This window comes from Xiphophorus couchianus, chromosome 1 (genome assembly GCF_001444195.1).
Source record: "Xiphophorus couchianus chromosome 1, X_couchianus-1.0, whole genome shotgun sequence".
Classification (NCBI taxonomy): Eukaryota; Metazoa; Chordata; class Actinopteri; order Cyprinodontiformes; family Poeciliidae; genus Xiphophorus; species Xiphophorus couchianus.
In genome coordinates, this window is record NC_040228.1 from 6,713,607 (window position 1) to 6,727,073 (window position 13,467).

At 40.7% G+C, this 13,467-nt stretch overlaps 2 protein-coding genes across 2 annotated transcripts in view; both read left to right on the top strand.

Annotated features, from left to right (window-relative positions):
* The window catches only part of bcas2 (BCAS2 pre-mRNA processing factor), a 624,479-nt gene that overhangs the window by 460,366 nt on the left and 150,646 nt on the right, over positions 1–13,467 (top strand). The gene's annotated exons all lie outside the window — the stretch shown is intronic.
* LOC114142107 (solute carrier family 2, facilitated glucose transporter member 1-like) lies at positions 4,052–11,586 on the top strand. Its single transcript, XM_028013194.1, has 10 exons — positions 4,052–4,218; positions 5,134–5,226; positions 6,058–6,218; positions 6,304–6,544; positions 7,439–7,601; positions 9,237–9,424; positions 9,716–9,820; positions 9,904–10,005; positions 10,094–10,297; positions 10,759–11,586. The coding sequence occupies exons 1-10, from the start codon at positions 4,201–4,203 to the stop codon at positions 10,963–10,965; spliced, it is 1,482 nt and encodes a 493-aa protein (XP_027868995.1). The 5' UTR covers positions 4,052–4,200; the 3' UTR covers positions 10,966–11,586.

Below are 13,467 nucleotides of genomic sequence, written 5' to 3' on the forward strand. Positions count from 1 at the left end.
CCAAATTAGTTAGTGTTTGGATTTGATCGACCAATGAGGATATCCTTTATGCTACAGTTATATTCAATCCTTTGTTTACAAGCTTTTTTTGTTGTTTTTAAAGATCGTAACAAGCATGTGAGGATTTGGATTTTGCGTGTGTTTTATCAGTTAATTGAGTCTCTGTGTTGTCACGGCTACCCCTTGATTATTTCCTACTGTCTCTCGTTTCCCCTTGATTACTCTCTGTGTATTTAACCCCACCTGTGTCACCTGCTCCCTGTCGCATCTTTGTCGCGTGTACTCCCTGTGCTTACCTGCTCCTTGCTCACCTGTTTGCTGGATTTGTGAACTAATCACCATTAAAACCATCACTGTTTCACTTCAACCTGAGTCCTACCATGTCCATTCTCACCACAGTCAGCCACAATTCATGACAAAGCAGATCTCCAAGGCCATCTTACAAAGTTTGCCTTTAGACGTTGGTTCACTTCTTTAAACTCACGATTCACCAGTAAAATAGTTTTGTTCATCAACAATGGCATTCATAAATATTGACTGAAAACAATAATCAATTGACCAGTTCTTCCCCATAAAGTGAGACATTTGGGCTCTTTAAAGTTCTGGAGCATACAAATGTGTAAAATATAATACCAAAGATGCTGGTGTCATATTTGTAACCTGGGAAAGGTTACAAGGTAAACTGTTTTAAGTCTGTCATTCTACAGTGAGAACGGGGAGACAACCGGAAAGTGTGGCCAGGAGTTGAGGTTCCAGAAAATGAAAGACGTTACAAGGCGAGGAAATCTGTTTGATTGTAAAACAGGTATAGCACATTTCTACAAGGAATAAATAAGCAAATTATCCATTTACAAACGTAATACTCTCCAGCTCTCAGATAAGACATTGAGAAAAATAAAGCTACTATGTCTGAAGGCTTAACTTTAATCAGTAAAACGGAGAAATAAATTAAATACTTTGGCAAACCAAGCATTATACTGTACATGTAATATCTAGCATGGATGTGGACTTAGCGCAAGGACGGAAATAGGATCCAAAATAGGGGTGGAGTGCGTAGAGTTTGGGACACACTACGCACTCAAACCGTGAACGCGCATTTAAAGGACACAAGGGTGAAGTGCCAGTATTGGGACTGGGCCAAAGAGTGGTGTGAAAAAGTGTTTCCCTTCTTTCTGATGTCCTATTGTTTGACATGTTTGTCTCACTTTAGTGTTTCAGAACATCGAACCAATGTATTAATTAAAGACAACACAAAATACAGTTTAAACTTTTTTTTTTTTCACTGATCAATAACCATCTTGGTTATTTAACATAAGTCATGTAGACATGGATATGGCCGCTTTAGAAATATTAATTGCACAGAGGTTTGCTGCAGACATAATGTTTGTTTCGTTTGTATCTGAACAAGCTGTGGCGAGATCAGATGTCACCATGTTGTCTTCTGAATAGAATTAGAAAGAGCTCATCAGAGGATTAGAGAGGCAACATGAGTTAAGCCGGACTGACACGAGACGCAACACACACACACACACACACACACGCCAGGGAACAACATAGACACACACTGGTCAACACATTAGGGGCCAGACATTAGGAGGAGCCGTCTCATCCTGGCTGGGTGTGTTAGCTGTACCAAAAGGAAAAGAAAGGAACTGTCATAAAACGGTCTTTAATATAGTTACTAAAAATATCATTATAGGGTTTCATAGTGTGGCACAATGAAAGAGAGCAAGACAGGAAAATAGTAGCCCCCCATTTTATTATGTTAAAGGTCACTTGCAGCGTGACAGTACCGTTAGAATATATTATATTTAAAAATGTATGAATTTCGCCAGCAGAGGGCGCGCAGTGAAGAAGTTGGCACACGAACTCCCGACTACAGAACCTCTTTTTTTAAGGAATTGGATTTGGGCTAGGATTCGTGATTACCCGTCCAAGCTTCGATTTTCCAAGGAACGATCAAAATCGTGATACAAATCGACGATTTAGACTTCTGCGGCTGAGACAAAATACTTTTTTACTAATAGTTTTCATAAACCGGCGATAAGAGTAATTCCTGTACCAAGAAATTTGGCAGCTGGGGACAGAGTCTAGCACAAAACAAATTATTAAAACCTTTAACCGAGGAGGATTAAACCAAAAACCAGGTAATTATTCATTTACGAAACGATTTTTCATTAATTAAAATGTCAACCAGTTGCAGAAGGAGCTTAGAGCAGACGTAACTAACCCTCTGTTTATCTGTTTTACAGAGTTATTCTAAATAAATATGTTACACATCATTTTCCGCTGTGCAACAATTGCCAACATTTATTCGAAGTTATAAGTTCATCTCATATCTTTATTTAAAACCATTTAAATTCTAATAAACTTTTCTTCGCCAGAGCTCAACGCTGCACATGTTGGCAGGTAAGACTTTTATTGGCCATAGATTTGTTTCACTGCAGTTTTATTGACTTTGTCATAATACATTATTGTGAAATAAAAAACAGCTGTTTTTTGTAAAGTACTGCTCATTCTTATTATTACGTTTTTTAAATAAAAAAAAAAAATTCTAGTTAAACTAAGTTGGCGTTGCTGCTGTTTTAAATTTTTGTCCAGGTATTAGCGCCACTCGGTGGCCGCAGTATGAGCTGCAGCTTTGCTAATGGCGGAGGAACAACTTACCGTTCCAGGAAAACTGCTAATCCGCCGCCAACTATGGCCATGCTAGCCTTATCATTCATAGCAGGTTATGTTGTAGGGAAGGAGCTGTAGCACAACAGAGAGCAAAGGGGAGGTTGTGAGCAGCACATACACAAGCATGTTTGACAGTGGTAAGAAATTCTTCCGGGCTCTGAGTTGTTTCAGAATGAAGTGTGTTAATGCAGAGAGTGGGACTCAATTTGTGTTTTTTCACAGATCCTCTGTCATAACCTGGCACATATGTAAAAACATTTTTTTAACAGTTGCGTGCTGCAGCTTTAAGCAGACGATTGGTTGATGGATGATGGGCAGCAGGATTCAATGTCTTTTTATCATTATATCAAATTGTTGGCATTAAGATATTAGCTTGGAATATGGGGAAATTACATTTTTACATTAGGCTGGAATGTTTATAAGATGTGTGCCAAGGCGTAAAAGATAAAATCTTTTTTTGAAAAGTCGGCACAATTTTTTTTATATCAGTTGAAGTGTATATTGACATAGTTCCCACTCACTCACAACAAATCTTCATAGCCAATCCAATATAATCGCATAATAAAATGTTCCAAATGATCAAAACAATGCAGTCAAATTCAGTTTATTATTCAGCTTGCAGTAATAAAATTCATTGTGTTTCTGACTTGCATCATTCACTCCTCCTGGACAAGCATGTAGTGACAGTGCACCATTACTTGCATTGAGTCACTGACTTTGCAGCAGCCATGCGTGTAAGAACAGCCCCTCTTCCAGAAAGAACCCTCCAGCAGAACCAGAATCTGTCTCGGCCTGATCAACCGTCTGGTACAAATGACTGAGGGTTTGAGAAGACAGAGCACACACAACAAAAAAGAGAATCGTGCTGCTTTTATAAACTAGGATCACAGAGGAGTGTACGTAAATGAATGTGAATCTGTCTATTTGATAGGCCTGAACTGACAGGACCTGTTTTGTAAGTGTTTTGTTGTGAATCTGCCCCCCACACTAATTAAAACGTAATTCAATTAGAATAGAATACAATACCATAGAAGCAGCCCCAAAAGTTCCCTTTTATTGGAAATGGACAATTATTGATCAAGACCAGTTGGCAGGAACAGAAGAAAATCTTTCTGCTTGAAAGAGAAATAGATGCTTTACAAAAGGCTTTTTATTTGGCCGTTGAGCAAGTTTATGTTATAGTTTTTAAGTCTGTGCTCTGTGCTTTCCTTAAGTTATCTCTTAAGGATTGTCAATCTGTTTAAGCTGCTATTAGCACTCTGATAAACATGTGTTAGTCTCACTGCGAGCCCCTCTCGACCAATCAGAGCGTGAAGGTCCACTTAGCGGTGACGTCGCTAAGCTTCTTACTTCTGCAGGTGAATGGAGGAGGAAAGTAAACGCTTGTTTACACTGACTTGGGACTAAATAACAGAGCAGAACACTTTTTGCTTGAAAGCAGATTAATTTGAGGGAACAGATTAACAACTATCGTTCTCCTTTTCATAATCTGGAGGTCAAGTGTGGACTGTCTGAGCTGATATGGAGTGCAGCGGGAAGGTAACTGCTGCTTGATCAATATACCCCTCCCCCCCAATATTTTTGTGCAAGAGTAGTCACTTCAACCAGCTTAAACTCTGTCCATTCATTTTGGATTCTTAAAGGTATTATTCTATTTAGCTACTATTTAAGTTATTTCAAATTGTATCTAAAACGTATTTATTTGAATGTGAGAAGATCATTAGTTCATTTGTAATTGGATTGCTTCCTGGTAGCTCTTTGTTTTTCGGCTTTATTCAGCAAAATATGGTTGGAAAATGTGGGCGAGTTCCACTTGCCAGTCCGCACAAAACCAAACCTCAGAAACAGTCTGTGTGATTACGTAATATATTATGTAACATTGGAAAAGCTTGGAAATGTGAATAAAATATTGATCTGACGACGAGTGGATTGATGATTCCACCTTTACTGTAGAATAATGGTCTTAAAATAAACAGGAGAGAGTCGGACATGTTTGATGGGCCTGGCTGAAGGTGCCCCGCCTCGGTCCCCTTTCCCTCCACCTTCAAGTCAAACTAAATTGGTGTCAATGAATTACTCCACATTGTGATTATTTATGCTGCTTTTTGTGTTTTTATCATTTTGAAGACGATACAAATTTACGCAGGTCATCAAAAGCTTTCTTCCCCCCCATCAAACATAACACCACTTAAAACTTACAAAAGGAATACTTATTACTCAAATGAAAAGACAAAAAAAAATCCACATCCACAGATGAATGGCCCAGTTTGTCTACAAACCAGCAAATACAGAAAACACTCATTATTGTGATCCAATCCCACAAAACTGGAACTTTTCTCAGATTTCTCTTATTCCATTGGAATAAAAACTTAACTGAATGTTTCTGTGTCCTGATATTTTTCGGAGTCATTTTTAAATGTTTATTTCTTTTCCCATTGTTTTGTTCATATACAGGTGACGCCCCAGTTGATGCTGGCTGTGGGGACGGCTGTGATCGGCTCTCTGCAGTTTGGCTACAACACGGGTGTCATCAACGCACCTCAGAATGTGAGAAAGAATATGTTGACCAAGAAAGCAGAAAAACACACTGTGCCGTTTCTACATATGCAGGACGGTTCCCATATCAAACCACTTATTCGTATCCAGATAATGAAGCAGATACGTTCCTGATGTAGACATTTCTTCCTCTCTTCTTCCAAGCAGCCAGATTTTCTTGTCAGAAGTTCAAAGAAGGGAAGTTTCAGAACAGTTGCTCAAGTCTAGGCGTGTTAAATACAAAATGATTTAATCTACCCAGGATGTTATGTATGGAAGATTATAAGTGCCACAATAAAATAAATGTAAAGGTTTCAAATGATTTTTTATTCATATACAAATTTCTATTTAAAATGAAGATAGAATGGCAAATAAATCATAAAAAATGATTTAATTCTTTGTTGATATATCATTTATATCAAATTACTACTAAGTGACTGATCGGCTGCTAAGTTGCTGTACAGGTTAACCAATCAGATGTTTATTTAATGAAACACAGTAGCAGTTGAAGTTATTTCACAAAATTCTGCAGAACGTGAAATATATATTTTCTCCACATCTAGTTACTTAATTGAGTAGGAGATTGTGGCCTTTTAAATATACAGCTAAATTTCATAATACCTTTTGGATTTGTCTCTAGTGATGATAACAAAATCTATTCTGAAAAGAAAAACGGAAACATCTTGTCCCAGGCGAAGCTTTCGGCTTGCCTCGTCTCAGGTTAGAGGTTATCCCACTGACACAGGAGAAAAGTTCAGTCTCCAAAATGTTCCTGCGGTTCACATGGATCCACACTGTGCAGGTTTGACCTGCCTGTTTTCCGCTGTGCTGTTTGTCTTGAAGATCATTGAGAGCTTCTACAACCAGACGTGGATCAGCAGGTTTTCAGAACCCATTTCTCAGAGCACTCTGACAGCTCTGTGGTCTTTTTCTGTGGCCGTCTTCTCCGTGGGAGGAATGTTTGGCTCCTTCTCTGTTGGCCTTTTTGTCAACCGCTTTGGCAGGTAAGATGTCGTTCGCGGAGAGAAGGAGTTTGGCTCGGAACATAAAAGTAGATTGTTAATGGTAAACTGAATCTGATCTTTAAAGGAGGAACTCCATGCTCATGGCCAATGTGTTAGCCTTCCTTGCTGCTGTGTTTATGGGGTTCAGCAAACTGGCAGCTTCCTTTGAGATGCTCATCATTGGACGTTTTATAGTGGGTGTGTACTCTGGCCTCTCGACGGGGTTTGTACCCATGTATGTTGAGGAAATCTCTCCAACATCTCTTCGCGGAGCCCTGGGCACTCTGCATCAGCTCGGTGTGGTGATTGGCATCCTCATGGCCCAGGTGAGATCCTCACAGTCTTCCTCTTCCTCTTTAAGAATCAGGTCTACTTTGGCACGTCGCTTGTTTCACAAGAATCCAGAGCCATTTTTATACCATTCGCTGCAGAATTTGCTGACGTTTCTTCTAAATAGGGCAGGATGCTGAGTGAAGGGGGTTTAGCAGCGCATACAAGTTTGTGATGGACAAGCGTTAAGTCCCGCCTCCTGGCTCTGATTGGCTGTTTCTATTTAGCATTTTGGGAGAAGGCAGAGGAGCTCAATTTTTTCACAGATTATCTGTCTCATACCATACTGTTATGACACGTCATATTGCTAGAGACAGTTTCAACAAATATGTCAAATAATATTTACATATTGCAGCTGCAATATTTATATAAATATAAATATTTATAACCATTTACAGGGTTGTAGTAACAAATGTAGTTTGGTTTCAGACTGTACCCTATAGCTCTTCCTGTTTAGTTAGCTCTACTAGTGTTGTGCAGGAAATTTTCCTGAACTTGTGATGTGACTGCCTGAGGCAAGTGAGCGATAAAGCCAAGGTCTTCTGTGGCTTAGAACCCGTTAGAAATGAGAACTCATATTAATGTAACCCCTGGTGTCATTAGATGGAGTTATTGGGAAAACCACAGAGAAATGAACCGCTAGAACGCAAACATCTGGCAGAGATCAGAGAACTGCAGCAGGAGAGTTTCTGAAAAAACTGTAAATCAAAATATACAATGACTCATTTTTGTTGGACAAAAAAAGAAGTTTGTATTTTTTTGCTGCTAGTTTGTTCAGTTTTCCTTAATGAATGAAATGAACTGTCTTTAGTGTAATCTGAAAACCCTTGACCATTTTATAATTGCTCTGTTTTTACTTCAGTTCTCATAAGGTCTGTGTTGTGCTGCAGATCTTTGGGATTGAATCTATCTTGGGGAATGCGTCCCTGTGGCCGCTGCTGATGGGGTTCACTCTGCTGCCGGCCTTGCTGCAGTGTGCTCTACTGCCGTTCTGTCCAGAGAGCCCCCGCTACCTCCTCATTAACTGCAATGAAGAGAGCAAAGCCTGCAGCGGTAAGATCTACGCACATTCATCTGTGTGTACATATATATATATACTGCTCAAAAAAATAAAGGGAACACTTTAAGTGTTAAACACCTGTTTAAGTGTTCCCTTTATTTTTTTGAGCAGTGTATATATATATATATATATATATATTTATATATATATATATATATGGGGAGTCATGAAACAATTACTTTTCTTCAGTGACGGTACATAAAATATGACAAATAAAACTAGTCTTCACTTTCACTGCCATCCAAACTTTCTTGCTTCTTTTACATTTTTGATCCTGATAGATCCAGTATGAAGCTTCTCCACAAGATTTGACTATAAATAATTCTAATAACGTGTTTTATAATGGCAAGCTAAGTAAACTACTAAGTCATATCTTGATATGGATCCTTAGCTGTGATTGTAGTTTGTCTCTGAGCAGTAAAATACTCTAAATAATTCAAGGATTCAAGGATTTATTATAGACATACAACCCTTTGTTGTTTGTGGTACGAAATTTGGACTCAGATCCCAGATTAAGAAATTTACTACACACACAAAAATAAATTAATGAATAATAAATGAATTTATGCGATATATAGATACATGTGTGTGGGTAAATAATCTATGAGGTGAAGCTATATTCGGTGCAGCTTGAGTTCACGAGTTTGACGGCTGAAGGGAAGAAACTGGGTCTTGCTCTGGATGCTCCTCAGCTTCCTGCCTGAGTGGAGCAGCTGGAACAGTCTGTGTGCAGGATGGGTGGAGTCCTTCATGAGGTGGAGGCCCTCCTCCTGCATCGTGCTGTGTAGAGGTCTGAGGTGGAGGAAAGGCTGCTCCCCACAGTGCAGCCTTGACCACCCTCTGCAGAACCCTCCTCTCAGCAGTGCAGCTGCTGTGCCACATGGTGATGTGGGTGCAGAGAACGCTCTCCACCACACAATAATAGAAGCTCCTCAGTAGTTCTGAGTTCCCAAGTCCAGCTCTCCGCAGCTTCCTGAGGAAGTAGAGACGTTGGTGGGTTTTCCTGACCAGACGGGAAGTGTTGGTACGCCTTATGAGGTCACTGGATATATGCACACCCAGGTACCTGCAGCTGGAGACCATCTCCACAGCTGCTCCTCTGATGTACAGGGGCTGAAGAGGATCCTTGTCCCTTCTGAAGTCCACCACCATCTTCTTCATGTTGGTGCAGAGGTTATTTTCTCTGCACCAGATGTTCCACCTCCTCTCTGTAATTGGACTCATCGCTGTTCGTGATGCGTCCCTCTAGTGCTGTGTCATCTACAAACTTCGCTATATGACATCCGAGCAGTCGTGTGTCAGCAGAGTGAAGAGGAGGAGGCTCAGCACGCAGCCCTGCGGTGAGCCAGTGCTGAGGGTGATGGAGGAGGATTGATTGATTGATTGATTGATTGATTGATTGATTGATTGATTGATTGATTGATTGATGGAGATTGTAGTGTGTCTCTGAACAGTTAAAATACTCTTTAAATAATTCACTTGATTTTAGACGCAAAGTTAAAACCAATAAGAAAATTTTACTTGCGACCAGATCTGGTTTATGAACACAAAACCAGGTTACACTGAGGCCTGGATTATCTGTGTCAGCGTTTTCCAAACAGGCTGAGGGTATTGTTGTGTTTCTCCAGTCCTAATAAAGTTGCGGGGCACCGACGAGGTGAGTGAGGACATACAGGAGATGAGGGAGGAGAGCCAGAAGATGATGAGGGAGAAGAAAGTGACCATTCCTGAACTGGTTCGCTCTCCCATCTACCGCCAGCCCATCTTGGTTGCCGTCATGCTGCAGCTGTCGCAGCAGCTGTCTGGAATCAACGCTGTAAGTAGGGAAGAGAACGTTTTTATCAGCAATCTCTTCAACCTTCAGTGCCACCAAGATTACAAACGAACCGAACTGTATAGTGGTGAAAATGACCACCAAAGACTTTTGAAGATGCAGTATTATGTATTTTCCAGGCACATGGTGCCATTTTGTAGCACAATCACAATTTGATTTGACCCAAATCTTACAAATAAAATTAGACTGTCCCGGTCTCGGTGGCTTTAGAACAGCTGTGTCTGGAGAACCAAAATGTATCACTATGTTTCTGATCATTGTCACCCTTGGCAGGTATTTTACTACTCTACTGGGATCTTTGAGCGAGCAGGTGTTTCCCAGCCTGTGTATGCCACCATTGGTGCTGGGTTGGTCAACACTGCCTTTACTGTTGTTTCTGTAAGTTACTAAAGAGCATCGGGGCAGGAGATGCAAAGCCTCTGGGAGACTTTGCAGTTCTGCATTTTGTCTCTTTGCTGCAGCTGTTTGTGGTGGAGCGTGTGGGCCGACGACCTCTTCATCTCATCGGTTTGATGGGGATGGCGGTGTCTGCTGTTTTTTTAACTGTTGCCATGGCACTGTTGGTAGGTGTTCCTGACCTTTGATACTGTATTCATCTGAGACTTTTTTATTGTACAATGTGAATGTGCCTCATTCTGTTTTGCTGCTAAGGACCAGCTCAGGTGGATGTCCTATGTCAGCATCGTGGCCATCTTCAGCTTCGTAGCCTTTTTTGAAATCGGCCCCGGCCCCATCCCGTGGTTCATCGTAGCTGAGCTCTTCAGCCAGGGGCCCCGGCCTGCTGCCATTGCAGTTGCTGGTTTCTGCAACTGGTCTGCCAACTTCATAGTGGGAATGAGCTTCCAGTATGTTGAGGTAAGAAAGGGCTCAATTTCGATCAGAATGCAGATAAAACTCCCAGAAACAGGAAGTGACCTGCAGCGTGGAGGACTTTCCTGTGAGGAAAAGGCATTGTTCTTTTTTACTTGACTCAAATTTCTGCTCTTTTCATAACAGTCAGAGAGTGAGATTTAGGCAATTATTGTGCAAAATATTTGAAAACATATCAGCATCTTGACCTTATGGAATATTCATAACTAATTTCTTTTTATTATAAAGTTTCATAGGATGGAAATTAACTCTATGTGATAAAAAGAACTAAACAATAACTTGGACTCTGTTCATAGAAGTCTGATGATTTTCTTTTGCCCCATCAATAAGAGTATAATGAATTAAATTGAAACTAAATAAATACTTAATACTACTTAACAAGCTGTAATGTTGCATTCACCATTTTCATCGCTTGATCACGACTAATTAAACTCTTGTTGTCGCAGCAACTCCTCGGCCCTTATGTCTTCATCATCTTCACCGTACTGCTGCTTGGCTTCTTCGTCTTCACTTACTTCAAAGTACCCGAGACAAAGGGTCGCACCTTTGACGAGATCGCAGCAGGTTTCCGACACTCCTCTGGTCAGGGGGCTGAAAAGTATGCAGCTCCAGAAGAATTCAACACGCTGAAGGGGGATGACCCTGACCTGTAGACGCTCTCGGCGCGCACCTGCAGCAAAGTCACCCTCACGCTTAGAGGCTCGATGTAACACTGCTAGTGTAATATTCACATTGATATTTATAGATTTATATTGTAACACCAGATGTCATTGTGGCCTTAGTCTGTAGCACAAATGAATTTTTTATTTTGTGAATCTGCCATAAAAGTGAAAATAATGCAGACTCTCCAACAGCTAAGACTTTTGGTAAATCAGAAAGAGTAAATTGAATTTGCGGTTTGCGATGGCTGACTTCTTGCATCAGTCTCAAGGTTGTTTTTGCTCTATCTTCATTTATTGTATGTACAGAAGCTAATTATTGAGTTTGTCATTTTGGGTTTTGTATTGTCTATTACTTTAACCAGCTGTTTCGGTGTTATAATGTGTGTAATAAGATACAATGTCTGATAGGTCAAGTGTGTGAAATGTGTGTATGCTTAATTAATTTTAACATTTTACTGTCTCCTTCAGCGCAAGAACTTTTCTATCCATACTGTACTTATATTTCTATCATCACAGGTAGTCATAAGTCAATGTTTTGGTACTCAAAACTTAAATCAACTTTGTATTGTGTGTAATAGTTGTATTTTATTAGTTTAAAAAGTCTCAGTGTGTACCAGAAAAAAAAAAAAAAAACTGAAAACATTGTTTGTATTAATTTATTTAGGCATCGCAAAACATTTAAATAAATGTCATACAGTTTAATGTGATTGGTATATTAAACAGAAGGCCTGAATGTGGTTTTTTATATATTATTTTGTATTTATCAAAAGTAGCTTTTTGCTGTACCGTCTGTGGAACAGAGATTGGTGACGTTTCATGTTCAAATGCTGATATCGAGCCACCACCAGATGGTGCTGTTATCTCTCTGCAGACCACACCCTGAGCAGCAGCTCATCTCTACATGAACTATATTTACAAAAGTATTCGCTCACCTGCTTTGACTCACATATGAGCGTAAGTGACATCCCATTCCTTATTCATCCATCCATTTTCTTACACCCTTATCAAACTGAGGTTGGCAGGGGTGCTGGTGCCTACCTCCAGCTGTCAACAGGTGAGAGTCAGGGTTCACCCTGGACAGGTCACCAGTCCATCACAGGGCTGGACAGGCTCATTCCTAGTCTATAGGGTTCAGTATGACGTTGCTCCTCCCTTTGCAGCTAGAACAGCTTCAACTCTTCTGTGAAGACTGTCCACAAGGTTTAGGAGTGTTTACGGAGATTTTTTACCATTCTTCCAGAAGCGTATTTGTGAGGTCACATACTGATGTTGGACGAGAAGGCCTGACTCTCAGTCTCCGCTCTAATTCATCCCAAAGGTGTTCTCTAGGGTTGAGGTCAGGACTCTGTCCACATCAGACTCTGTCATCCATGTCTTTATGGACCTTGCTTTGTGCATTTGTCCATGGTCATGGTGGAAGAGGAAGGCCCAGCTCCAAACTGTTAAAACAAAGTTGGGAACATGGAATTGTCCAAAATGTCTTGGTGTGCTGAAACATTCAGTTATTTTCACTGGAACTAGGGGGCCAAGCCCAGCTCCTGAAAAACAACCCCACACCATAATCCACCTCCACTAAACTTTACTTTTGGCACAATGCAGACAGACAAAAACAGTTCTCCTGGCAACCGCCAAACCCAGACTCGTCCATCAGATTGCCAGATGGAGAAGCGTGATTCGTCACTCCAGAGAACGCGCCTCCACTGCTCTAGAGTCCAGGTGCATGAACCTGCTATTGGGCCCCTAACCAGAGCTCACAAGCAGAACCGGTCGCAGTGGGCCCAGCCGTACATGAAGATTAATTTTCAAACAGACTTGTTCACTGATGACTGCTGTGCAACTGGTCCAGATGGACGCAGTAGTGGATTGGTGGTGGATGGCCACCACATCCCAACACGGCTGTGATGTCAGCAAGGAGGTGGTGGAGTCATTTATTGGGCCGAAGTCATGGGGAGAGAATCATTGATCGGCCCCTTCAGAGTCCCTGATGGTGTGAAAATGGGCGGTGGTTCAAAAAGAAGAGCCGTACCTTCAGTAGCAAAATCATCTTCATGCATGACAATGAATGCTGCAAGGAATACCACTGTGTCATTGGCTGCTATGAGAAACTCATGGTGTGGTCACCATCCTCCTCTGACCTCAACCCTATTGAGAACCTTTGGAGTTTCCTCAAGCAGAAGATCTGAATACAGTTCATATCAAACCAGCAGCTCTGGGAAGGTTTTCTAACATCCTGCAAAGAAATTGAAGCAGAAACTTTCCACAAACTTACAAGTTCAGTGGATGCAAGAATTGTGCTGTGATATCAAAAAAGGGGCCCATTGGGAGCTTTGTTCAGTAAAATTTGATTTATACTGTAATAGTTCATGACTTGAAAATTATACTGAGCACCATTTGCATTGACCATTTAAGAATAAAATATAACCTGAATCTGAGAAAATATCACTTGCATAATAATTTGGAGAATCATGTGATTTGGACTTGCATCACAGATTT